General features: G+C 35.5%; 4 protein-coding genes and 1 long non-coding RNA gene across 8 annotated transcripts; 2 read left to right on the top strand and 3 right to left on the bottom strand.

Moving 5' to 3' along the window:
• Positions 1-9,854: 9,854 nt before the first annotated feature.
• Positions 9,855-13,508, bottom strand: tamo (PUB and ZnF_RBZ domain-containing protein tamozhennic). 4 transcript variants are annotated; one of them, XM_069039959.1, is made up of 5 exons: positions 13,218-13,508; positions 12,525-12,702; positions 12,098-12,297; positions 11,482-11,661; positions 9,855-11,428 (listed from the first exon to the last, which is right to left on the bottom strand). In XM_069039959.1, exons 2-5 carry the CDS (start codon positions 12,655-12,657, stop codon positions 10,187-10,189), a joined length of 1,755 nt encoding a protein of 584 aa, XP_068896060.1. In that variant the 5' UTR covers positions 12,658-12,702; positions 13,218-13,508; the 3' UTR covers positions 9,855-10,186. The 4 variants fall into 4 exon arrangements, with proteins under 4 accessions (XP_068896060.1, XP_068896061.1, XP_068896062.1 ...); XM_069039960.1 differs by lacking the exon at positions 13,218-13,508 and adding an exon at positions 12,752-13,090; XM_069039961.1 differs by lacking the exon at positions 13,218-13,508 and adding an exon at positions 12,752-13,090 and having other exon boundaries at positions 12,525-12,692.
• A 353-nt stretch (positions 13,509-13,861) lies between these two features.
• Positions 13,862-15,478, top strand: LOC138124802 (ciliary microtubule inner protein 2C-like). Its single transcript, XM_069039976.1, has 3 exons — positions 13,862-14,648; positions 14,707-14,816; positions 14,948-15,478. Exons 1-3 carry the CDS (start codon positions 14,346-14,348, stop codon positions 15,099-15,101), a joined length of 567 nt encoding a protein of 188 aa, XP_068896077.1. The 5' UTR covers positions 13,862-14,345; the 3' UTR covers positions 15,102-15,478.
• On the bottom strand, positions 15,132-16,042 carry LOC138124801 (calcium and integrin-binding protein 1-like). The gene is made up of 5 exons (XM_069039975.1): positions 15,883-16,042; positions 15,743-15,842; positions 15,549-15,696; positions 15,356-15,477; positions 15,132-15,298 (listed from the first exon to the last, which is right to left on the bottom strand). The coding sequence occupies exons 1-5, from the start codon at positions 15,972-15,974 to the stop codon at positions 15,188-15,190; spliced, it is 573 nt and encodes a 190-aa protein (XP_068896076.1). The 5' UTR covers positions 15,975-16,042; the 3' UTR covers positions 15,132-15,187.
• Positions 16,043-16,149: 107 nt separating this feature from the next.
• Positions 16,150-19,744, bottom strand: mi (minus). The gene is made up of 5 exons (XM_069039952.1): positions 19,135-19,744; positions 17,800-18,337; positions 17,466-17,750; positions 17,185-17,411; positions 16,150-17,124 (listed from the first exon to the last, which is right to left on the bottom strand). Exons 1-5 carry the CDS (start codon positions 19,445-19,447, stop codon positions 16,379-16,381), a joined length of 2,109 nt encoding a protein of 702 aa, XP_068896053.1. The 5' UTR covers positions 19,448-19,744; the 3' UTR covers positions 16,150-16,378.
• Positions 19,745-19,837: 93 nt separating this feature from the next.
• LOC138124808 (uncharacterized) lies at positions 19,838-21,314 on the top strand. Its single transcript, XR_011157280.1, has 2 exons — positions 19,838-20,721; positions 20,783-21,314. It is a non-coding gene; the product is annotated as an uncharacterized lncRNA (long non-coding RNA).
• The last annotated feature ends 1,002 nt before the right edge of the window (positions 21,315-22,316 follow it).

Below are 22,316 nucleotides of genomic sequence, written 5' to 3'. Positions count from 1 at the left end.
CATATAAATGTTCATCAAGTGAGCTGTGCATTTGTAAAAGCACCTTTAATTTAGTTACATTACAAAAGTCACATTTATGATGGTCATGTCCAATAAATCTTTACTTGGTAAAAATACAAAGACAAAAACAAATAAGAATTACTTTAATTTAATCAGTAAAAAGACGTAACATTGCTTTTGAAATCAGCAATGTTAAAATGGACAAAAACTGGAAAATTAGTCAAATCGGGTTCGCGCAGAGCAAGCAACTTTGAAAGTCAAAGTCACTAGCTTTAGCTTTAATACCAACAGAAAATCAGATTTTCATGGCTTGCTTCGATGCACATTTATATGAAATTGAGTATAGTAACAGGTGACTATTAAAATTTTCACTTAGGGTTGGCTGTGGATCATTCTTTGTTTTCCATGGCACCTTAGACCCTGACAAGATTGAGATTATAATTAACATTATGGGTTATGTTTCAATTGTACTGACTGACATTTGTCGTTCGTTCTTGCGTGTGTCTAAAGTAACAGAAAAAATAAAAACTCGTTCAAAGCCAACTCCAAGTGAAAATTTTAATAGTCACCCGTTATAAAGTAACGGTATAAGATTATATGGCCCTTTAAAAGTATTTGACCGGAGATAAACGTCCCTTTTGCGCAATTGCAGTAGGCGGTCAGCCCAACCATAAATCATGCTTCAAGCAATTCTCTGTTGTGAATTCCAGAGCCGGCCTCAAAACAAATGCGTACCGATGAAATTATATTTATTTATTAAATATTTCAATACTATTACAAATCATCTTTACTGTTTTCAAGACACAAAGTACTAAAGGGAATTTCGTTACCATCGCAAAATTTACAATAAACATCAAAAACATGTTCTATCACAAATTTTTAATCCCTGCCCTGAACCAAGGAAAAGGGATGCAGCTGCACGAGCCGAGACAACCATCTGAACGCCAATATTGGTTTCCATTATTCGGATAATTTTAGTGCTGCCATATAATCTTATACCTTAAGCGTTACTTTAATAGATTGTGCACCGAGGGAGTGAAGTGCATGATTTTTACCCCAGGTGCAGTTTGTAGCCCGAGGGTTCTACAGAGCGAATTAGTGCCGTTTCGTGCGTTCCCATTTCGTGGGTTACTGAAATATTTCCGATTCGGGCGTCGTCCCAAGTCTTTACCTGCGGCGAGTGCCGTTTCGTGCGTTGGTCCGCTGACAATGCGGGATACGGTCATGTACGGAATACCCACCCAATATTTTTAATCATTATATTGGGTGTTTTTTTTTAAATTTCACCTTGTAGTAGGTCTTGAACAGTCGATTGTGAACGCACCACTCGTGTAAAACGTAAGATTCAAACAGCTGATCCGTGATTCGTAACCAGTAAGTACAGTGTGTTCACAATTGGCACTTCAACGCCTACTATGGGGTGAAAAAAAAACGCCGGATACATATACCTACCGACATATAGTATAATTCAGAATAAGTGGCATCGCGGTAGGCGTTGATTCTCTAAAGTGAGCTTTATGTTATGTCAAAAAATTTAGTAAACATGTGAAACCGTCATTACTTTATTCTGAGGTTATACGTTACATAATTTTGACATGGTTTTCACCCACAGCAGAGATAACCCCCAGACAAATAATACACTTTTCATAAATGAAACAAGGAAATTCCAAATACTTATAACAAGAAAATAAACACAAAACGATTCCAATGATAATATCAAGGCCAAATTAAAAGCGAAGGTTACCAACAGCATCCAAACTAGGGTATTATTAGCAAGGGTCTTGCTGCCAACGTAAATTTGAATTTCCAACGCCTACCGAGATGCCATTTATTCTGAATTATAATATCCTCGTATTTACTATGTTTCGCTGTCAAATAATGTTATCCAAAACTCTTCAAGTTGGGATTGATTTCGTTCACTTGACTATAGATTTAGCATAGAATAAGGTACACTTATACTCAATTTCATATAAATGTGCATCTAAGCAAGCCATGAAAATCTGATTTTCTGTTGGTAGTGAAGCTAAAGCTAGTGACTTTAACTTTCAAAGTTGCTTGCTCTGCGCGAACTCGATTTGATTAATTTTTTAGTTTTTGTCCATTTTAACATTGCTGATTTCAAAAGCAATGTTACGTCTTTTTACTGATTAAATTAAAGTAATTCTTATTTGTTTTTGTCTTTGTATTTTTACCAAGTAAAGATTTATTGGACATGACCTTCATAAATGTGACTTTTGTACCTAATGTAACTAAATTAAAGGTGCTTTTACAAATGCACAGCTCACTTGATGAACATTTATATGAAATCAATTATAGCATTGTAAAGGCTTTATGACAAATTTCTACTTATTTTATACCTACCTATCTGAGTGCATTTAAGTCCAAAATAAATGTGTTTTTCACTTTACACATTAGACGTGAAGAAATTTTATAATAACTTTTCCCTCAGCCAGTAGCTCTTCAGGTGCAGATATAAATTGGACCCCTTTAGTACCATTGCGGAGAAAGCCCTATAAAGGGCGACGCACGAACTGGCACTACCCAATTTCTTGGCGCCCGAAACGGCACTAAAACAGGTAGGAACCCAAAAACGCACGAAACGGGAACGCACGAAATGGGAAAAGACATCTATTGGGGACACGGATAACTGGGCAGATGTGTCATTCAGTTGTCAAAATTTCTAAACCATACCTTAGCTACTCATAACCAAGCTTAAGTTAATTTGACAGTTTTTTTGAAAATATCAATCATAATGAGAGTAAAGGTGCATTTACATTGACACTTTTTGAAATGACAATAGCAGACTGCCCAGGATTCCATGTCCCTCATTGTACCTACAAAGCACTGAGGGTAAAATCATTCACTCCTGAGGTGCATATACAATTTTTTTTTTTTTGCACCTATAACACAGTCAGTATAACACTTGAAATTTACATATTTTTTTTGGCTTTGTTTGTAAGTGAAAAATTATCAAAAAATTATGAAATGTACCTTACCAATAGCCAGGTAAGTCTGAAAAATTTCGACAATTTTATTTAATTAGAAGTCGCGATTTCTCGCGTGCGCGTATACGATGCCCCACCCGGTATAAATTACAACCAAAAATATAGTGCGAATATGGCTTTGACTTCTTGAGTACCTACTTTATAACAGCCCTACCGCAAACCCCAATCAAAGTAGTTCCGATCAGATGTTGAGAATGGTTATAGTATTTTTACCCGGAATAGAAATATTGACTAAAATCATAAATCACACCAACAAAGAAACAGATAGATCTTAAAGCACCCCATCCGGTAATTTATGGTGGGGTGTTAAATAACCTCAGCCAAATATTTGGTGACACCCAGCGGGCAAAAATGACCGGTTTCTTATCTGTAAGTGGATTGTAAACTGTTTCTTTGTTGGTGTGATTTATGATTTTAGTCAATATTTCTATTAGGGGTACTCGGTATAGTAGTTTCAATTTGGTTGTAGGTCGTAAAATTTTATGGTACTTTAAGTTAAAGATCTTGCGGTGCTTATAAATCCTAGTTTACCACTAGCAGGTAATATTTTAAGCAGGGTTGTATTGTACATTTGGTATATTTGCATTGTACGGCAAACAGCACGCGCCGTTTCCCAACCTTTTCAAACCCAACCAGTACTGGAGATGCAGTTTTTTGCAAGGGGTCTAACAGGTATAGTTTGGGAACGAGAAATTGGAACTTTAGCTTCTTCACTTGCAATGGGATTAAGGTAGGTTGTAAAGATTATAATAATGAAGATTTACGGCTCGGTACAGGACGATTGCGCCGGTATTACCTGAGTTGTTTTAAGCCGATGGTACGATTGCGCCGAGGCGACCCAAGTGGTTGTTAATACCTGGGCACGATTGCGCGGCACCCCTGATTCTGTAAGCCCCTCAATAAAATATAGGTAGTAGGTAATGGTGGGCCCCAACCATGTTTAAAAGCAATTATGAAAACCAAATAATAAATATTAAAGATTCTCAACAAACCATTTATTTACAAAAAAATTATACTTACAAACTACATACGTATATTTCGGAATTTAAAATTTTCGAAAATTACAAGAATCTTGCCACGTTCACTAAGCGTCTTCTCCATTGTAGCGTTTATTCCAGCGATCACTTGAATATTGTTGGACGAAACTAATGATTTTAGTAAAACGCTGTCCGAATATTCCCAACTACCCCTACTTTATTTGCAAACAGGTACAGGTACCTTTCTAATTACCGAATTACCCTTCCCGTTAAGGGATTAAATTTAGTACCGGCGCAATCGTACCTGTGGATTACAGGTAGTTTGGGAGACCCCGGATTATAGCAGGTCATATCGGCGCAATCGTCCCCTGCCCTTGAGTACTTCTTCATTCCAGGAGGCACAAACAATCTGCATTTTGCCGGCATCCCTTTTTAATAACTAGCAGTTATACTAGACCAGCTCGTTGACAGGCAAAAACTCACCTCTATCGTAAATTTTCATTATTATCATCTTTACAACCTACCCTAACCTCATTGCAAGTAAAGAAGCTAAAGTTTCAATTTCTCCTTCCCAAACTATAAATCATTTTACAGTCTGTTGCGCTTGAATGTCGTAAAAACTGGGAAAAGCTAATCGGGCAATTAAGCCACATTCGCACTATATTTCTGGTCGTACTTGACCAACGTCATTTGTCGGACTTTCATCCCTTCTTCATCCCTCTTCGCCATCATGGCCTCGCATCGTCTCGTGCATCACATTGTCACCCACACAACTTCACATACTCCCGCCTCTGCATTGCGGTTGAAAATCAACCCCATTTATTTTTTTTTGCATAATTAAATCGTTTTTTACTAATTAACTAACCCCAATTAAATGTTTTTCCACTCATTAATTGTCCGACTGAGGCCGGTCCGGTGATAACATGCAGCACCCTATTTACCTACATACATACAGGTCGGGCGTCGTATAAGCAAGCGCACGCGAGAAATCGCGACTTCTAATTAAATAAAATTCACGAAATTTTATATAGGTACTCAACTAATAATTACTAAGATATATTTGAGATTTTTTTTTTTTGTTAATAAGTAAGGCCGTAACAGTTTTGTTAATTTTCTGTTATTAACTGTTAATTTACCTATAAAGTTTTTGCCCTAAATGAATCTGTACCTGCTAGCGCATCAAACCCTGGTGGCACAATTACAAATTTTGACTTCGTTAGCTAAATAATTCGCTTTTTTATTTAAAGGCAAACCAGACGCGTGATTTGTGGCCCAAATGGTACTTACAATTTGCCAACAAAAGGATTATTCACTACTAGCCGACCGTTTTAAGTCTCTTATTTACAGCTTTGCCATACAATTGACAATTCCCATTGTCACCTAAATTTACAACAGCACAAGTAGTAGGTCATAAATAAAAATGATTTTCAAAGTTAAAATTTAAAATTGCGTTTACTTCAAAATCTAATTGGTGTTTTTTCCGCTGATTTCATAAATAATTTTAGGAAGTGAATCTGGGTAGGTTAGTATAAAAATCAGAATTTGACTTTTTGGTAAAATTTGCTTTTTATTTTTTTGCTACAACCGTCAAAAAAACGTGACATTTATGCATCGTTATCAAGTCACAAAGTATGTCATTTTTGATAGTGAAATAACTATTTACGTTACGGTAGTAACGTTTTTATGGACGAGCTAGTGAATTAATTAAAAACCAATAAGTAGTAGACACCTACTACCAGCACAGTATACTAAAAATATTATTTTAGTATACTGTGCTGGTAATAGGTGTCTACTGCCTTGACGACGAGTGCGGTAGACACATGTTTATGGTCTAGTCCGTTTTACTTTACACGACGGCCGGTAGGAAATGTCAAATAATTTGTCAGATTTATTGGTTTTTATTTATATAAAAATTAAATGTACAATTACTTATATCATTGAAATGGTTTTCTAAAGGCAAGCATTACCCTTTGATCAATTCAAACAACTTTATTTCGTATTCTCCAATTGTAGAACAACTTGTACTCTGTCAAATATCTTCCCGATGATTTTTGGAGCAATAAGTTTGATCGGGGACTATCTACCTTCTCCAAAAGGTGGTCTGGGAAGAAAACTTGACTTCTGCTTCGGTTCGGTTGTGAGAATTAATTTTATTGAAGGAAGTTAGCGCAAATGAAAGAAAACACATGAAAAACTTCGACAGACTGAATTTTGATGAATCATTTGTTATCATTAGTAACAAGGCATAGCAATCTTTTTCAAAGCCAATTTTTTTTATTTGAATTTATTTTCTTTTAAATAATCTTATACGTCACACGACCGGTAGACGCATTATGGCCTCGCTAGTTTACGAGTCTCGCCCAATCGGGCTCGACCCGTAATTCACTAGCTCGTCCATAAAAACGTTACTACCGGTCTTGTAACGTAAATATCTATTGGCTTTGTTTGTAAGTGAAAAATTACCAATACCCAGGTAACTCTGAAAAATTTCGACAATCTTATTTAATTAGAAGTCGCGATTTCTCGCGTGCACGTATACGACGCCCGACCTGTAAATATACAGGGTGGTCCCGATATAACCTGCCAAAAAAATTCTGGGTCATTAGAAGGATCTAACAAGTCCAAAAAACCCCTTTTCATTAGGTCCAAAATTATGGGGATAAATTAACCCCTATCCACACCCATTCGACGCTGCTGACCAGAAAAACACGTACCTACTCAGGAATTAATTGTTGGTGTTTGTAGGGATGACAGTATCTAAGCAACATAGGTACCTGAATAGTTTATGACAAATCTCAAATCTGACAACTAAATCAAATTAATGACATTTATTGAAAACGCTGTACACTGTGTGCATTAATTCACCAGCTTATTTAGATACAAAAGCTGATTTTGTAGACTGAGATGAATGAATAATAAATAAAGTGGTGTTCCGCAATGTGTAAATAAATGTAGAGGTAGTGTGTGCAAAATTGTGGAAGAACTGTGTAATAAGAATAAGAGTATCGTCTTAATTGTGGTTAAATAGCCAAAATAATGTATTGAATAAATTTATTTACACTTTACATAGTCGTACTTTCAACTCTAACTGAGAATATCTACTAACTAATGAAAGGTAAACTAGAGTAGAAAAATTGTTTTATAATAAATGTTCTGTGTGCCTTCGGTTGGCATTTAAGCACATTAATTTGAGTACGCCGGTACCAATTTTCATAAACAGAATTTAGCATTTCTGGGTTTTCACGAATCTGGTTGGCGGCGTCTGTACGCGTTTCTGGAGTTGGCCTTTTGTATTTATTTCAACTTCGTATACCAAATCTTTCGTGTGGCCCCAAAAATTAAAATCCAGAGGGATTAAATGGAGGATCGGGGACGTCATCGTATTGGAATCAGTCAGAACCAACCTCACATAAATGCAGATGCAGCTCCACAAAAGTACAACGGGACGGAAGGACTCCTTCAGGAAAATGCTCGGCGTATGGTCGCCCTGCCGGTCTTGAATTACCACGTGTTTCTCCACAGAGTAAATGCAAATCGGCGTATTCTTGTTTTGTAAATTTCATAACTTTTTGGAGGATTCGCAAATTTAAAATTAAACTTGACAAATGTCATAGGTGTTACAGGTACCGTTGCTAAAGAAATTGCAGCCAAGTAACCAGAATTACCTTTTTAAAACCGATTAACTCATTAGCATACAGCAAATTTTGACCAAATTTTCAATTATTTTTATCTCGAAAACGAAGACTTTTATTAGAAACATTTTTTGTGTATGAGTTCTACTCATCGTCACCTATTGCTGGATTTCTTCTGGCAGGTTATATCGGGACCACCCTGTATACAGGGTGATTCACGTAGCCCGTTCGTTAGAAACTTTCTGATTTCCCAAAATCGTATTACATAATACGAAAATTGGTCCGCTCCAAGTTCAAATAAGATATTTTCAAAATGGCGACACTTCCGGAAATACCGGAAATCGACGCCATCTTTGTTTTTTTAAATAGAAAAGCCCCATTTTGATCTCATATTTGGATTCTACAATTACGGCCACGGAATTTTTGCCGTCACTTGTCATTCCATTAACATGAGATGTAAAGGTAAAGCGGCCCTTACTTATTCGTAACCTCACTTTCTACTATTACAAGACTTGTCGGTTTGATGCTGACTGACTTGCAAGAAAACGCGCTTCCTCGTTTCGTGCAATTTTGGAACAGGGATACTATCTGCACTTTATTGAAATAAGGTATTGGTAACTATGAATGAAGTGAAATTTTTGGATGTCAACTCCAAAAGTCAATCATAATGACAATAAAGCATGAACTACATCCATTTTTTGTTAATTGACATGAAAGTGACGGCCAAAATTCCGTGGCCGCAATTGTTCATTAAATTTTGAGTTTATAACGTCCTTCTATTAACACTTATCTGTCATCGTTTTTGACCTGTCATTTTTTTCGCAAAAAAGGGGGGTTGCAGGGCTTCATTAAAAAAATTATAACTCCTGAACCATTGGAAATAAATAATTGATTTTTTTTTACTGAATTCTCAAAGATTTGTCCGATTTTTTGCGCTATTAGCGACATTTTATTTATGTTTCATACGCGTACTGCAATTATTGAAAATCGATAATCAAAAAATGTCGAAAACTCCATTTTTTTAAATGGCAACTACCATTTCTTATACTCGATATAAATGTAAAATTTAATTTTAAGGCCACTTTTATTAACATCGTGTATACCTATTTCCAGCCGTTTTAGCGTAATTTCAATTTTTTGAATAAAATATTCTTTTTTTTTATACAAGGGCGTAGCAATGATTTTTTGCCGGGGTGGGCCAGATTTTAAACCACAGACAGATGATAGATAGATATTGGAGATGTATCTTATTTTTAATGTGTTTTACTTTTATTCTGGGGTCCCCCCCCTTTTGCTACGCCCTTGTTTTTATATAGCCGACGCGGACATGAAAAGGGGGCTAAAAATTGATGAAAGGGAATGCATTGCGCTGGTTCGAAAGGCGTAACGGGACATCAAATAAGATGGGCAAGTGGGTTGATGGAGGCGCTGGCCTGAAAAGGAGGATGGTGGTTGTTTCTGCACCTTATTTTTATTTATTATTAATGTTGAATATGTCAAATTTATGTTATCACATACACACATGCGCACCTGTACTCTGAATAAACCAGTCGTTCACCAGCACTCGCACGTTAATCATTTCGCTCTCCCGAACACCTTCCCGGACCTACGCACATCAATTAAAAAATTAAAATTTAATTTTTTATTTTTATTTATTATTATTATTCATTTAAATAGTTGCTGAGGCAAACCTATTTAGCAACTTAATGGTTGTATAATTCCGTATATTGGACGATTGTGTTTATTACTGCATTTTGTCATATTGCTTCTTAACAGCACAGACATTAGCGCTGTTAACGACTGTGTTATCTAATTTGTTCCAGGTTTCAAATGCGCGGTTTGTTAGGAAATATTGTCGAGAAGATGTCCTAAATTTCTCTTTCTTAAGCTTGTATTACGCAGACTAGCCAGTAGCGTGTTGCGAGTGGGTCCAAATAATGTATTCGTATATCAGTCAATAATACATTCAACTGTGAAGAGCTTTTTGGAATTGTTGAAAATTACCTCGTTTCATTTCATCAAATAATATTTAACAAATAGAACACACCAGTGAAAAGGGGGCAAAAAATGAGCGAAAAGGAATGTATTGTGGTGGTTGAAAAGGTACAAAGAGGGTATCAAAAGAGGTAGGCACGTATGCTGAAGTTGACAAATTTAGACACCAAAATTTATTTCTCACGACTATACACTCTACCTACACAAACGAGTCGACGTAGGGATAGCAAAAATAAACGTTTCCGTTAATTTAATTCATGTATTTACATTTACACCAAATAAATCATTTAAATATGACAAGTTAACACGTAACAAGTAAATCAGTGCCTTATTAACTGATAACAGCGATAAATGTTATATAATTTTCAAAAAACTTCAAGTTTAAAGTTATTCCGGTAGGTATAAAAAATAGTACATACTTTAAAAATAAAAACAACAGTTATTTAAACATTCCAAAGAAATACTAATGTAAGATCATTGAAACACAAGTATAAGATTTATTAAAACGAATTAAAATTATACGACTCAAAAATTAATACACAACCCTGTTCACTGGTCCTGGACCATTTCAAAGTTATTAAATATAAGTCGGTGAATCCTTCAAACTAGCTCCGCAAGCTTGGCAAATTTTTGTATCCTTAGAATTAACGAGTGTGCATTTTGAACACTGAGGCCCTCCAATTTCCATTTGTTGTTCGACACTGACCCGACTCTTGCTGCACATATCGCAAATATCTCTATTACCCTCGTTGTGAAAAGTACACGCTTTACATTCCCATTTATCTTTTTTATTTTTGCTAGCGTCCGGCGTTCTGCTAGTACTTTCTTGGAAGTTATTGCTAGAAATATTTCTTTCTTTCATTGGAAGAGTTTTTGTTTTTGTGATCGTTTTAGACACTGTGGGCTTTTTAATTTCCGACATATTCTCGTAAGAACTGCTCTGCGACTGCCTTCTCTCGAGATTTTTCTTCGGGGGTTCGGGTTCACCCTCGTACTTTTCCAAAGCCTCGACTATCTTCAACGGTCGTTCTGTTATTGTCAAATTGTTCATAACTTCGTCCAGATCTGTCGGTTTGGCCTTCCTGTGATTCGAAGGTGGACTTAAAATATCACCACGTTCACCTAAATCTTTAGAATAACCTTGAATAGCGAGATTTCGATAAACGTAATCCCAATCCTCAAATTGAGACTCTTTTTCTCGTTCCTTGTCCGTATTGGGCGTCTTATTGTCGTTGTTCTTTTTCGTGTCGTGGTTAGTTAGAGTATTTCGAATTACTCGACCAACAGGACGATCTACCGCGTCATATCCACCGCTATGGTGAGAATCTAATTCAATCAACTGCCCTGTTGGGACCGTGTAGCCGTAAGTCGGATGATGCTGAGCCACGTAACCGTTTGTGCAATAATATCCGTTTGTAAAAGGCGGTTTTACCACCTGTTGAGAGTATTGCAGGGGTAAGGGGTAAGGTACATGTGCGTAGGTTGCGTAGTTATTTGGGCAGCAGTTGTTAGTACCATAAATATACGACGGAGGATGCATTCCAGAAACTGTCACGTGATTATGGCTAGAGAGCTGAGGAACATGATTGTGACTTGTCATTTGGGGATACTGTACTAATGGTGCAGACGTATTCATTTGGTTACACCTACTATTGTAAATGTCAGAATTTTGTGCTTGATATTGTTTTTCGTGAAATTGATAATTTAAAGCTCTAATAGACTGTTCTGGACTACACAAGTGTGTTTTGCGAAAATCTAAAACTTCCAACCAACTAATTTTAAATGACGGTGATAATTCTTCCCAGATGGCTTTTAATATCTAAAAAATGTTTTTGCATCAATCCTGTTTTAAATTTAATGCAACCACTTTACTTGGCACTCGACATATGCAATAAGGCAATCTTTGGAGACATTTGTCACTGTATCTGGACAAATGGGACCTTCAAGTATCAAAACACCGTTGCTGTAATGCTTGTAACCCATTATCTCAAACATGATTTCAGCTCCGACAAGATTCGCTTCTATCTGATGTTTATAGAAGCCACAATATGTCTGTAACATGTAAAGGAAAAACTGAAATTATAATTTCACTAAACATACTTAATAAATGAATAAAACAATAACGTGAACTTATTTGAACAATCATTTTTCTTTTTATTTGTCAGGTTTACTTTATTCATGAGAAAAAAACGAAGCGTAATTCAATAAAGCCTCATGAGACTTGCATTTTTATTAAGAAATTAATAGCAGCAAGACAACCACAAATCGTCTCAATTTTACTAAATTTCTAAACGGCTGAGAAGATCGAAGTCATTTTTATTAGCTAAACTTCTTGAACAATAATTAATTGATAATTAATAGAAAAAGGATATGCTTCCTAGTACTTAAGAGTGATTAAATCAGAAACTTCTGGACCTTTCATTTATATTAAGTTAACAATTTAAATTCTGCAATACATTTAAAGTTCGGATAATAATAATAATGGTACCTTGACTTGTCTGTACTCTTTCCTCCAAGGCTGGGACAATAGATTTCCTGCGTACAACTGTATAGCATTCCAACCTGTGGCAGCCTTGTAGCCGCTGAAATCTTTCTTTGTTGCTGCCGAACGATACAAAACGTCTCCCGTTTCACGTAAAAAAAATTTTTGTGAATGAGACGCAATGCACAAAAATTCTCGAATGCAATCTGAAATATTATTTTTATGAAAATTACATCTCTCAACAATAATAAAATATAAATCATCGTCGGTTATTTTAGGTGTTGATAATTGTAATACCACCAAATTTCTGAAATTCACCTAGTCTAGATAAAAAAAAAACCCTCCACTTCTATACTTTCACAATTTAAGAAATTAAATGGTACAAGAACTTATGATAAAGGCGATGCAATGTACGAATTGCGAAATTCGTTACCTTCTAATCTCATCCTATGATCTAGTTTCTCAGGGCTTTCTTCCATTTCTAGATAGCTCATGTGGAGTTGATCGATGCTTTGCCATATCTCTTGGAGTCGATCAGGTGAATAATATGCGTCCATAATTACCATATTAATAACTTTGCAACAATTTTAATGAGCACTGACTATTAAAAACTAAAATGAATCACACAACTGTCAGTCATCTAGGTATGCAAAACGTTACTTGATCAACATATCCCAAATTATTTGCCATTTTGCAAAAGCACACATTTTCGCACGCTTGTTTTAATAAATGTGGGTTTTTAAATGTTGATCTTTATTTACCTTATACTAATTCGCTGGGAAATACTTTTGTGCGAGTTGACAGATAACTAACCTCATTTTTTGTAACAAAAATAAGTACCTACTTGAATCAAATTGATAAAATGTAATAATATTTTCTAAAAACGCATTAAATCAACATGGTTCTTAATTCACTTTATATTAATTCGCTCAAAATTAGAACTTTACGAGAATTGAAACTATATAACCGTTTGACAGATGTCTAATCTATCATTTCATTTCATACCTTTCATACATTATTACATTCCATACATTCTTCGAACAAAAGGAAAGGAACTGCTGAATTTGAACAGTTTAAAATCAATTTTTCATACAACTATACTAAATTAAGACTATTTTATTGTTACCTTATTTTAAACTACTGCGAAATAAACTCTCATCAGACACCAGACTTAAAATTAATACAATAACTAACCCTACTTTTTGCAACAAAAATAAATATTGGGTGATTCAAAACGATTGTGGCCAAGTATGGCAACTATGTACGAAAATTTATGTGGCAACTGTGTCGGTGGGATTGGGATAGAGTTGATATTTCCTTGACAGTTCATAGTCGCGCAATTTTGAAAATTGTCAAGTCAACGTGCAATGGCATAAAAACAATCAAATGCACGCCAATGAAATGTCATGCAAATGTTAACTCTACCCCACCCACACAGTTGCCACATAAATTTTCGTACATAGTTGCCATACTTGGCCATAGTGTTGTAAATTTACCGGTAAATTATGTATAAATCTGTTTCAAAATCAAAAATCCACCAACACTGCATTCTACCTCGAAAATACAACCGACAACGTCGCCAACTTTTGTTTTTAGTGTGTCTGCAAGTGTCAGAAAAAAGTGGGGTTATGAAAGAAAACAATTGGACAGTCGTTTTGGTCGTAGTTCATCGTGTTTTTTATTCTCATTTTATTATTTCACTCAAAAGGTATGATATGGTAGCTACCACCTTTTTGTACATAATAATAATAATAATTATTTTGTGTTACGTAAATAAACTCAACAGTTCAATGTCAACTTATGGCGGGAGTTAGGGCCAACCCAAAAAAAATAAACTTATTCTAGGGATTTCTTTTTTTCTGCCAACATAATTCAACAGGTGGTGGATTTTTGATTTTGAAACATTATAATTTACTGGATTTTTAACATGTTAATTAACCAGTAAATCAAGTAAATAACAAAATCGAATAAAAGTGGTTTTATTGTCTTTCTCTTGACTTGCGCTTTTATAAAATACCAAATTCACCTACCTTATGGTTTATTTTCTACATTACTCTAGAATTAAAAAAAAACTCGGTCCTGCGTCGCTCGTTTCTTCAAACAATTCTCTCGTAATGTAAAATGCCTAATAACGTAGGTATATGTCGTAAATTAGTATTCAACGATTACCCTACTTTTAAATTTACAATTTTGTCATTGCATGATTGACAATTGTTATTCTTCTGTCAAAATTTCCAGTGTATAATATATCAACATGAATCCCACACATTATCCACCAGCTATAACTCCTGGTTTTATGGGTGTTAAACCACCCCCAGAACGAAGTCCCACCACTCCAGACAGCATAACTTATTTTCAAAACTATAGAAATGAATACTTATCTCGAATGCAGTCTCTTCCCTACACATGGGGTGACATAAACATTGAATACACTGCCAAAGCCGATATTGCTCTTTTAAACAAGACGAATAATCTCGAGAAGTTTATAAGAATGCCGCAGTCACAATTTAGCATGTTAGATCCAGGTCGTCAAAAAGAGATTGACGATTTTTATATGGTAGATACTACCTATCAATGTTTACCAAGCAATCTTTTTTTTCATTTTGTATACTTAGGCGTGCCAGCTTCATCGCGATCAGTACAAGGATCAGATGGGTCGCCTACACCCTCTTGACTATTTCAGAACTACGGATTACACGTACCAGTGCGCCCCGGATCCTACCACGTAAGAATTCGGTCTTGCTAAATTTATTCTTGCCACAAAAATACAAACCGTCAACTCGCTAACCGAGCTTATCAACACTTGATGCTATCGTTCACGTCTGGTTATAATATATTTTTGGAAATTTGTTGTAGTAAATATCTGCACAGTCCCCAGTTCTACGTCAAATATAAGAACCCACAAGTGCTTCCTCTGACTTTGGAAAGAAGTTACAGGAGTCCGTTACTGCCCGATCGAGCCCTGACAGGGCGGTATGACCCCATTAGTGACATAAAATACAAAAGATGATTAAACGCACACAAAAGAAGAGACGAAGTATTTGTATGTGACATAGTTTAATGGCATCAGTCAAAAGTGTTTATTGAAGTAAGAAACTAAAATGTGAAACGAAAAGAATGTGGAAATTCGGACATTTTCCCTACGGCATGTTGGAATTCTAGCTGGCCGATAGTACCGTTTGCTTCCAGATCCATTTCCTTAAGCAACTGTAACATGTATGTTTAAAGAAGTTCGAAAAATAAATTCATACGTATATTTCATACCACTTGTATTATGTGACTTTGGTCTGCTCTGTCTACAGAGTTGCCACTGTTTTGGGCGTCTGTCAGTTTATCCATGACCATCATCAAATCTTTTTCGCCAACTGCGCCATCTTCGTCGTAATCTTAGAATTATATAATAAGATAATCCACACACTTTTTTTACTTTGTTATCAGAGTTTACAGAATTACTCACCAAAAATTCTAAAAGCCCAGGCCGCTTTCACTTTATCGGGACATTTTTGAGACATGACGGAACATAAATCAAGGATGTCTTCGAACGATAATTTATTATCTTTTTCGGAGGAAAACACTTTATATATTCTATCCTTGAACGGGTTATACTAGAAATTTATTTATAACACCACCATTGAAGAAATAAAGATTTACCTTCAACTGGGGAAACGCTTCTTCTACTTGACTTATCGAATAGCGATAGTTGCGATTTTGTACATTTTCCGGTCCGAAATTCGTGAATGTTTTGCACAAACTAATCAATAAACACTATTACAAACGCTCTAAATACTCACTTTAAAATTTCGCTCTTGCTTAAATACGTCAACATGGAGTACTCATCCAAGATATCTTCCGTTAAAAGAATCAACGAACTCGTCGAACCCATTTTCGCCAAGAACTTTATGACTGAAAATGTTCTGGATTCCGAATTTATACTGATCAGATTAGATAAAAACGATAAACAAAAATTCTCTTTGTTTCAAGGATTGCGTTTACAACATATCACATTTTCTTTATACCAAAACATTAGTCATGAATTGAGATCGAAAAAAACAACAACGTATCGCTCTGTTTTTTTATTCATTACACCTACAATAATGTTGATAAAACTTAAATTAGATTAAGCAAACTAAGATTTCACAATCTATAAAAATTGTCTGCAACAACGTCCTAAGACACACCTGTTACTTTGTCAAACAGTTGCAAGGGAGTAAAAATGTGCATGAAATTATTGCACCGAGTGGGTGAAAAATTCGCTAATTTAAGGATTAAACCTGTCACAGCTGAATATTATGTTTTTTTTTCTTCAAATGAAATCACCTTTTTTATCCGATCGATTCGGTTCTGAATAAATAACCTAGATTTAGAATCTGAATGTTCCCTCCTCTTCTCGATGCTTTCAATTATATTAATTTTGTCTTGCAATATATTCTCTTTGTCGGCATAATTTTCACTTCGGTTGTTTAAATTATTGAATTCTTCGATTCCTATATAACCGTGCGGTTTTTGATTCTTGACTTTATTCTTTCTGTATTCGTTAATGATTTCGTCAACCATTTTACCTTTGACCACGGCATGTGCGTGATGTTTCGCAATTGCGAACATCTTTTCGGACGTTCTACCTTCGACGCGTAAATTCGGTAAAAACCTTCGCGTCACCCTCGCCAAGACAGACGCGAACACTTTATATTGCGGATGAGAGGGTGTGACATTTTGTAAACGTAACGATTCGTGAACTGCCAACTGAAGTTTTTTTTTGTGTTGTTCGCTCAATTCTTCCTGTTTACCGCGAGTCGTGATCGTTTCGCTTAATGTTCTACTGAAAACCGATTTTGATTCCGGTCTCATTTGTTGCACGTCCATAGATAAACTCCGAATAAACTTTGATGGATTGCCTTCGTCGTCGTCGTTCCGTTTTCGTTTTTTTTCTAACGCACCAAATTTAAACGGGGACTTCTTTTGGGGTGAGTGCTTTAAAGGAGACGGAAATAACGCTCTCCTTGTTGATTTTATTTCGACTGTTACTTGCGACGGACCTAGAAAATATGATTTTTACCAAAATATTATGATTACCTATTTAAAGAACAGTCAATTACCGGACTCCGGAACACCGTTAAAGAGAGCCCTCTTAAAATTGTGCCCTGATTGGTCTGACGAACTATTACCCGCAGTACTTTTGAATTCACCCGACATTTGCCTAAATCTCTGAACTAGTTTTTTCTTGGCAGAACTGCTCGGCGTGTTTTTCCTAATTTTGAAGGGACTTTTGGAAGGAGTCTTCCTGGCCGTCTTCCTGGGACTCCTTCTTGACATGCTCAGATTTCTGTATTAAAAAAATAATTAACATACGCAGATCGACCACCGTATAATTACGTACCTAGCGTCGACTAAAATTTGACGAGCCCTTGAACCAAGAATCGCTGAACTGCTACTGGCCTGAAGATTTGAACTGGAAAATGTGATTCTTCTCCTGGCAAGATGACTCAATCTTCTACCTGGAGATTTAGCTCCCCATTTAGGTTTCAACAATTTACGTTTTTGAGAACTACAAGGATTCGATTCGAAAACTGTACAAGTAGACTGAGTCTCGGCACCGACATAACGTTCCGCATATTTACTGCACAAGTGTTCAAATTCTTCTGAATCATTGTTCCTGTTGTAACTATAAAATCCCAATTGTTATAACATCGTTACGAAAATTAAATACTTACTGTAAACCGTGATATCTAAAATTTAAAATTTCAGGCCACTTCGTGTGGATGCACTCCGACTTGTCGGTAATGAGTAGTGATTTTTCCGTACTTGCGCCAGTTACACTGCTGTCCGAGTTCCAAAACAAATGTTTGTTCTCCTGAATTTTATCGAGCATTTGAATCACCGACATCTGAATTATGGTCACACTCGGTGGTGGATAAACGCCCTTTAAAGAATTCTTTACTCTTTCCAGGAGCTTGTCATCTTCGGGCGAGTCTTTTTTCACCGATGACTTCCGTTTAATGGGCATTACAACGTTCAAAGCTTCTTCCTCTTCAAAAAATAAATCTGGACTTACGTCGGAAGTCATTCGATTTTCGTAACGTTTTTCCGGAGTTTTTAAAGGACAAATATTTTCTTTATCGTGATCAGGAGCTACACTTTTAATCACAGTTTGGTTTACATTTTTGTCATAGGTATTTGTCACATTTGCGAGTACTTTGTTTACATTTTTTGAGAAACTGATGGAGGAGCCGCTACTACTTTCCTTCCGCTCTGTAGAAACATAAAAATAAATGTAACACTTATAGTTCACTTCTCCAATGTGGATTGCTTCTAGTAACATCTAACAACCAATTACATGTCTGTGGAACTAGAAGACGTGCATAATTGCAGTCTTAATTATCTGCTTATCTAAATGGTTTGGTTTATGTACATGTAATTATGTACCTCAAATTTATCATAAAGTGGTCACTTTGTACATTGGACATAAAAGCGTTTTTCGTTCGTATTAAAACCCAATTTGTTGTCGCATTTAGTTGAAAGAAAATATGAAAAATATGTTCCGCATACACTGCACTTAGACATATTTAACCAAAGAGCTTTTCTTTGTTGTATTATGATTTCTTTATTTTAACGTAAATACATATGATGGGAAGAAATTATGGTTTCACGTGGTTTCTTCATGTAATTATTGTTCTTTATTGGAAATATCAACACCTAAATTTAAGTACATGATACGCGTTTCATTTCTTAAATATTCCGATTTTTGTCAACAAATGTATGTAAAGATACATAATGGAATATAATACTGTAGTAGTAAATAACATTGATTGAAAATCTCATTATGAGGAAAGCAAGCATAAAAAATTAGCAGTTGTTATGTTATTGTTTTGAATTTTGGGACTACACAATAATCCAAATAACAGTTTATAAGATACCTAAATGTGGCTGTTTGTGTTTACTCTTTTTTACTTCACTCTGAATTAAATAATTACATTTTTCCTCATGTAATAATATTTGTGTAATTTCACTAATTTCTACTGAGTTAATGTAGTACATGTATAACTTACCCTTAGTATTCCAAACTATTTGTTTACTAACAGGAATCACCAGCGAAGTATCTGACTGGTCTGAATCTTCAAATCCACTAAATTCAGTCTTGATGCTCTCTTGCGAACAGTTAATTACTGAATCGACTGATTCAAAATGATCACAATTCTCCACATTCTTCACTAGTGGTTTTTCAAGTAAAGCATCTTCACATATGTAAATGTCATTTTCTGAATACGATCTTGTCGCATTTTCTGACAAACAATCTAAATTAGATTCATGATTATGCGAAACGTAACCACTGTCGTTATCCATTATTAAAACACTTTCCATAATAAATTAAATAATTACAACCAATCACTGCGTTTCTCTTCAACCGTTTCCTAATAATTTTAATTTAAGCTTCGATCGAAATTTTAACGTTGACTGTTAATTACACTCTGTTTTCTCATAAATTTTAACATAACTGCCCGAAATAAATACAAATTATGAAGAAATTTAGGCTTTTGGAATATAACCAAGTTCGTTGCACCCAACGACCCAACACTGCAACACAATAGACGGACCAATCAGAGGTCCGTGAATCAGAGAGAGCACAAGCGCAACCACAGTATAACGCGCAACCATCGTGGCGCAACCCACAACACAGAACTCACAGTCCCACCCACAGGTCCCACCAGAGTTCCCACACTCCACACAGCACTCAGCACTCGTTGATATACTGTGTCCAGCGAGAGATTGTGAGAGTTTAAATTGTATTTAAACCTAACACTACAAAATGCACTAGAATACATTAATTAGAGCATAATTTCAGGGCCAAAAACGTTACTGCTTGAAGGTAAATAAATAAATCATTTACGCTGGTAGTACTTTCTCTGCGTAGAATTTAATGATGTTTATGCGTCAACCAATCTCTCGCTGGACCAACTATACATAGATTGCTGCTGAGTGCTGTCTGACCATGGCCAACTGTATCAAAACGCTAGGCGCTTATTATGGCCGTCCCACTTGGTTTGAAAAAGTGTTCCCGTCGAGTAGGCCCTTGAGCGTACGTACAGTGGCGCCCCCTAAATTAACATTAGGAACTGATTTGAAAACGAAATTCGTCACAATGACAGTATTGACAGTAGCTGCGTTCGTTTATATCATTTTTATGTTAATTTACGTCAAAATCGTTCGGTTATTGTAAAATGAGCAAATTGACGTAAATCTAAATCGTTCGGATATTAGACGTCATTAGAGGAAGCTCGATTTGCTAGGAGTATTTCGACCGAGGATGTTGAGATTTTGGCGCCTGTCACAGTAGTAGGGTTATATCTGGTTATGTTTATGTGGTATGTGGAACAAGAGAGAAAAACGGGCATTTGCACAAGGTTTGAGTGGTGGGAAACGATGTAGGAGGACGCCCTAAGGATGTCTGGCCAGAAAAAAACGCGAAAATTCGACCGGGAGCTAAAGTGAACAATTACCTACCTTATTTTCGTTCGTTTATTTCAGATTGATCTCCAATCAGCTGTTCAAGTCTATTAAATTTGTGCTTGCATCTCCGAGGTAGTATCCGAACGCACCTAGTACCTAATCAAAACTTAGAAATAGTGGAAAAAAAGGTCAATATGATTTTTTAAGTTCCGCTGCAAAGATTTTTAAATTAAGCTACATTTGATGCAGATTGTCAGTAACAAGCTAAAGAACAATTAAACCATAATCTGTGAAAATTGTGCCGTTGTTAATGTTGAATGGAAAAAGTACCCTGCAGCAATTATGTATCTAATTTTTCTATTGGTCTTTAATGAGTGTCGTACGATTTAAAAATTTATAATTGAAGAAGCATAATGTCCGTGTCGTTGCGATTTTCTTACCGAATATGCCCTCGTGCATTGATTAATATCCGGAAATTTTATTCTCATGCATTTCCAAAACGTAATTAGCCCTCGTGTTCCACTCGGGCTAATTAATACGTTTTAGAAATGCATTCGAAAAATTTCCGGAAATAATCAATGCACTACGGATATTATAAGTGAAAAGTGCGGTGTTGATTGTTTTGTTTTATTCTTTTTTTTAATTGTTTTGTACCCAATTTAACTCCTGTGTGTAAAAGATAAAAAATGTTCATATAATATTTATTATCAATTTTTCCACGAGTTTATTCATAAACTTTTTTGTTTACATTTTACAAATTATACAAAAATTAAATCGTAAACATGAGTTTTAATATGCAACCCCAAATACTGATCCCCCTAGATAATATGCAACCAAAAATACTAACAATTCCTGCATCCTGCTAAAAATCTTAGCTATGTGATTCTACCTTTCGGAGATGCGCACGCACGCGCCTATCAGGAAAAAATAGACTTTAGTTGATAACCCGTGGATAACATAGCAGAGCATTTTGTTGGCTGTGCAAGGTCTTTCACCAATGGTTTCAGATTTGGTATTATCCAAACCATATACAGTATATATCGTTTATGACGACGTGGAAGGGACCGGCGAAATTCGGTCGTTATAACCGTATTTCCAAACACCATTTTAATACTGAAAAATCTTTTTATTTTCATAGAAAAGTGTACATTTAAAGGTAAATAAACGTGTCGATACATTTTTAAAGCTTTTATTACAAATTTAGGATCTCATCCTGTGTGTTCCTCCCGTATGCATTTTCCTTTAAACAGAATGTTTCTTTTTGGTAAACGACTTGTTGGCTCTTGGTAACTTATTTGCTAGCTGGGTCGGCCAATCTTTGTATTTATTAAGTCCATTTGGGTTATCCTCTGCAACCATGAAAATTTTGTTCCATTCTAGGAAATTTAGGTACCAGTCTTGTTGAATTTTTTTCATAGGTGACAATCTTTTTGATGTGCTCACTTATTCTAATGCTGACACGAGTCACATTATCCAACAACACACAGAAAAATACTAAATTCGAATCAAAACAATTTGAGGTTATGTCTCATATTTTGAAGCAATTGGAGTTCGTTTTTTTATGGTTTTTAAGCTATTGACACAACACCTTACCTATTATATGTTTCTTATTTTACACTTTTACTATTTTTATTATTTTGTTACTGCATGCAATTAACACTTGCAGTTAATTTATTTACTTATAAATATTTAACATGGACATAACCAAGAATAGGACATAACCAATTACAGAAAAAAAAGACGTTTCTGTCATCCGTTGCACGGCTTCCTAGATTAATAAGAG

This window comes from Tenebrio molitor, chromosome 2 (genome assembly GCF_963966145.1).
Source record: "Tenebrio molitor chromosome 2, icTenMoli1.1, whole genome shotgun sequence".
In the NCBI taxonomy this organism is placed as follows: Eukaryota; Metazoa; Arthropoda; class Insecta; order Coleoptera; family Tenebrionidae; genus Tenebrio; species Tenebrio molitor.
This window is presented reverse-complemented; position numbering and strand designations above follow the sequence as displayed.

What these genes read in the sequence shown, in the direction of transcription:
- tamo (XM_069039959.1), bottom strand. Translation starts at nt 12,657, where the DNA reads ATGGTAATTATGGACGCATATTATTCACCTGATCGACTCCAAGAGATA. An exon ending in TCATAGGATGAGATTAGAAG is followed by an intron (nt 12,298 to 12,524) that starts GTAACGAATTTC and finishes ATAATATTTCAG; the next exon opens with ATTGCATTCGAGAATTTTTG. An exon ending in TTGCATATGTCGAGTGCCAA is followed by an intron (nt 11,429 to 11,481) that starts GTAAAGTGGTTG and finishes AACATTTTTTAG; the next exon opens with ATATTAAAAGCCATCTGGGA.
- LOC138124802 (XM_069039976.1), top strand. Translation starts at nt 14,346, where the DNA reads ATGAATCCCACACATTATCCACCAGCTATAACTCCTGGTTTTATGGGT. An exon ending in AGATTGACGATTTTTATATG is followed by an intron (nt 14,649 to 14,706) that starts GTAGATACTACC and finishes TTGTATACTTAG; the next exon opens with GCGTGCCAGCTTCATCGCGA. An exon ending in TGCGCCCCGGATCCTACCAC is followed by an intron (nt 14,817 to 14,947) that starts GTAAGAATTCGG and finishes AATTTGTTGTAG; the next exon opens with TAAATATCTGCACAGTCCCC.
- LOC138124801 (XM_069039975.1), bottom strand. Translation starts at nt 15,974, where the DNA reads ATGGGTTCGACGAGTTCGTTGATTCTTTTAACGGAAGATATCTTGGAT. An exon ending in AGCAAGAGCGAAATTTTAAA is followed by an intron (nt 15,843 to 15,882) that starts GTGAGTATTTAG and finishes TTTATTGATTAG; the next exon opens with TTTGTGCAAAACATTCACGA. An exon ending in AAGCGTTTCCCCAGTTGAAG is followed by an intron (nt 15,697 to 15,742) that starts GTAAATCTTTAT and finishes ATAAATTTCTAG; the next exon opens with TATAACCCGTTCAAGGATAG.
- mi (XM_069039952.1), bottom strand. Translation starts at nt 19,447, where the DNA reads ATGGAAAGTGTTTTAATAATGGATAACGACAGTGGTTACGTTTCGCAT. An exon ending in AATAGTTTGGAATACTAAGG is followed by an intron (nt 18,338 to 19,134) that starts GTAAGTTATACA and finishes ATGTTTCTACAG; the next exon opens with AGCGGAAGGAAAGTAGTAGC. An exon ending in CAAATTTTAGTCGACGCTAG is followed by an intron (nt 17,412 to 17,465) that starts GTACGTAATTAT and finishes TTTTTAATACAG; the next exon opens with AAATCTGAGCATGTCAAGAA.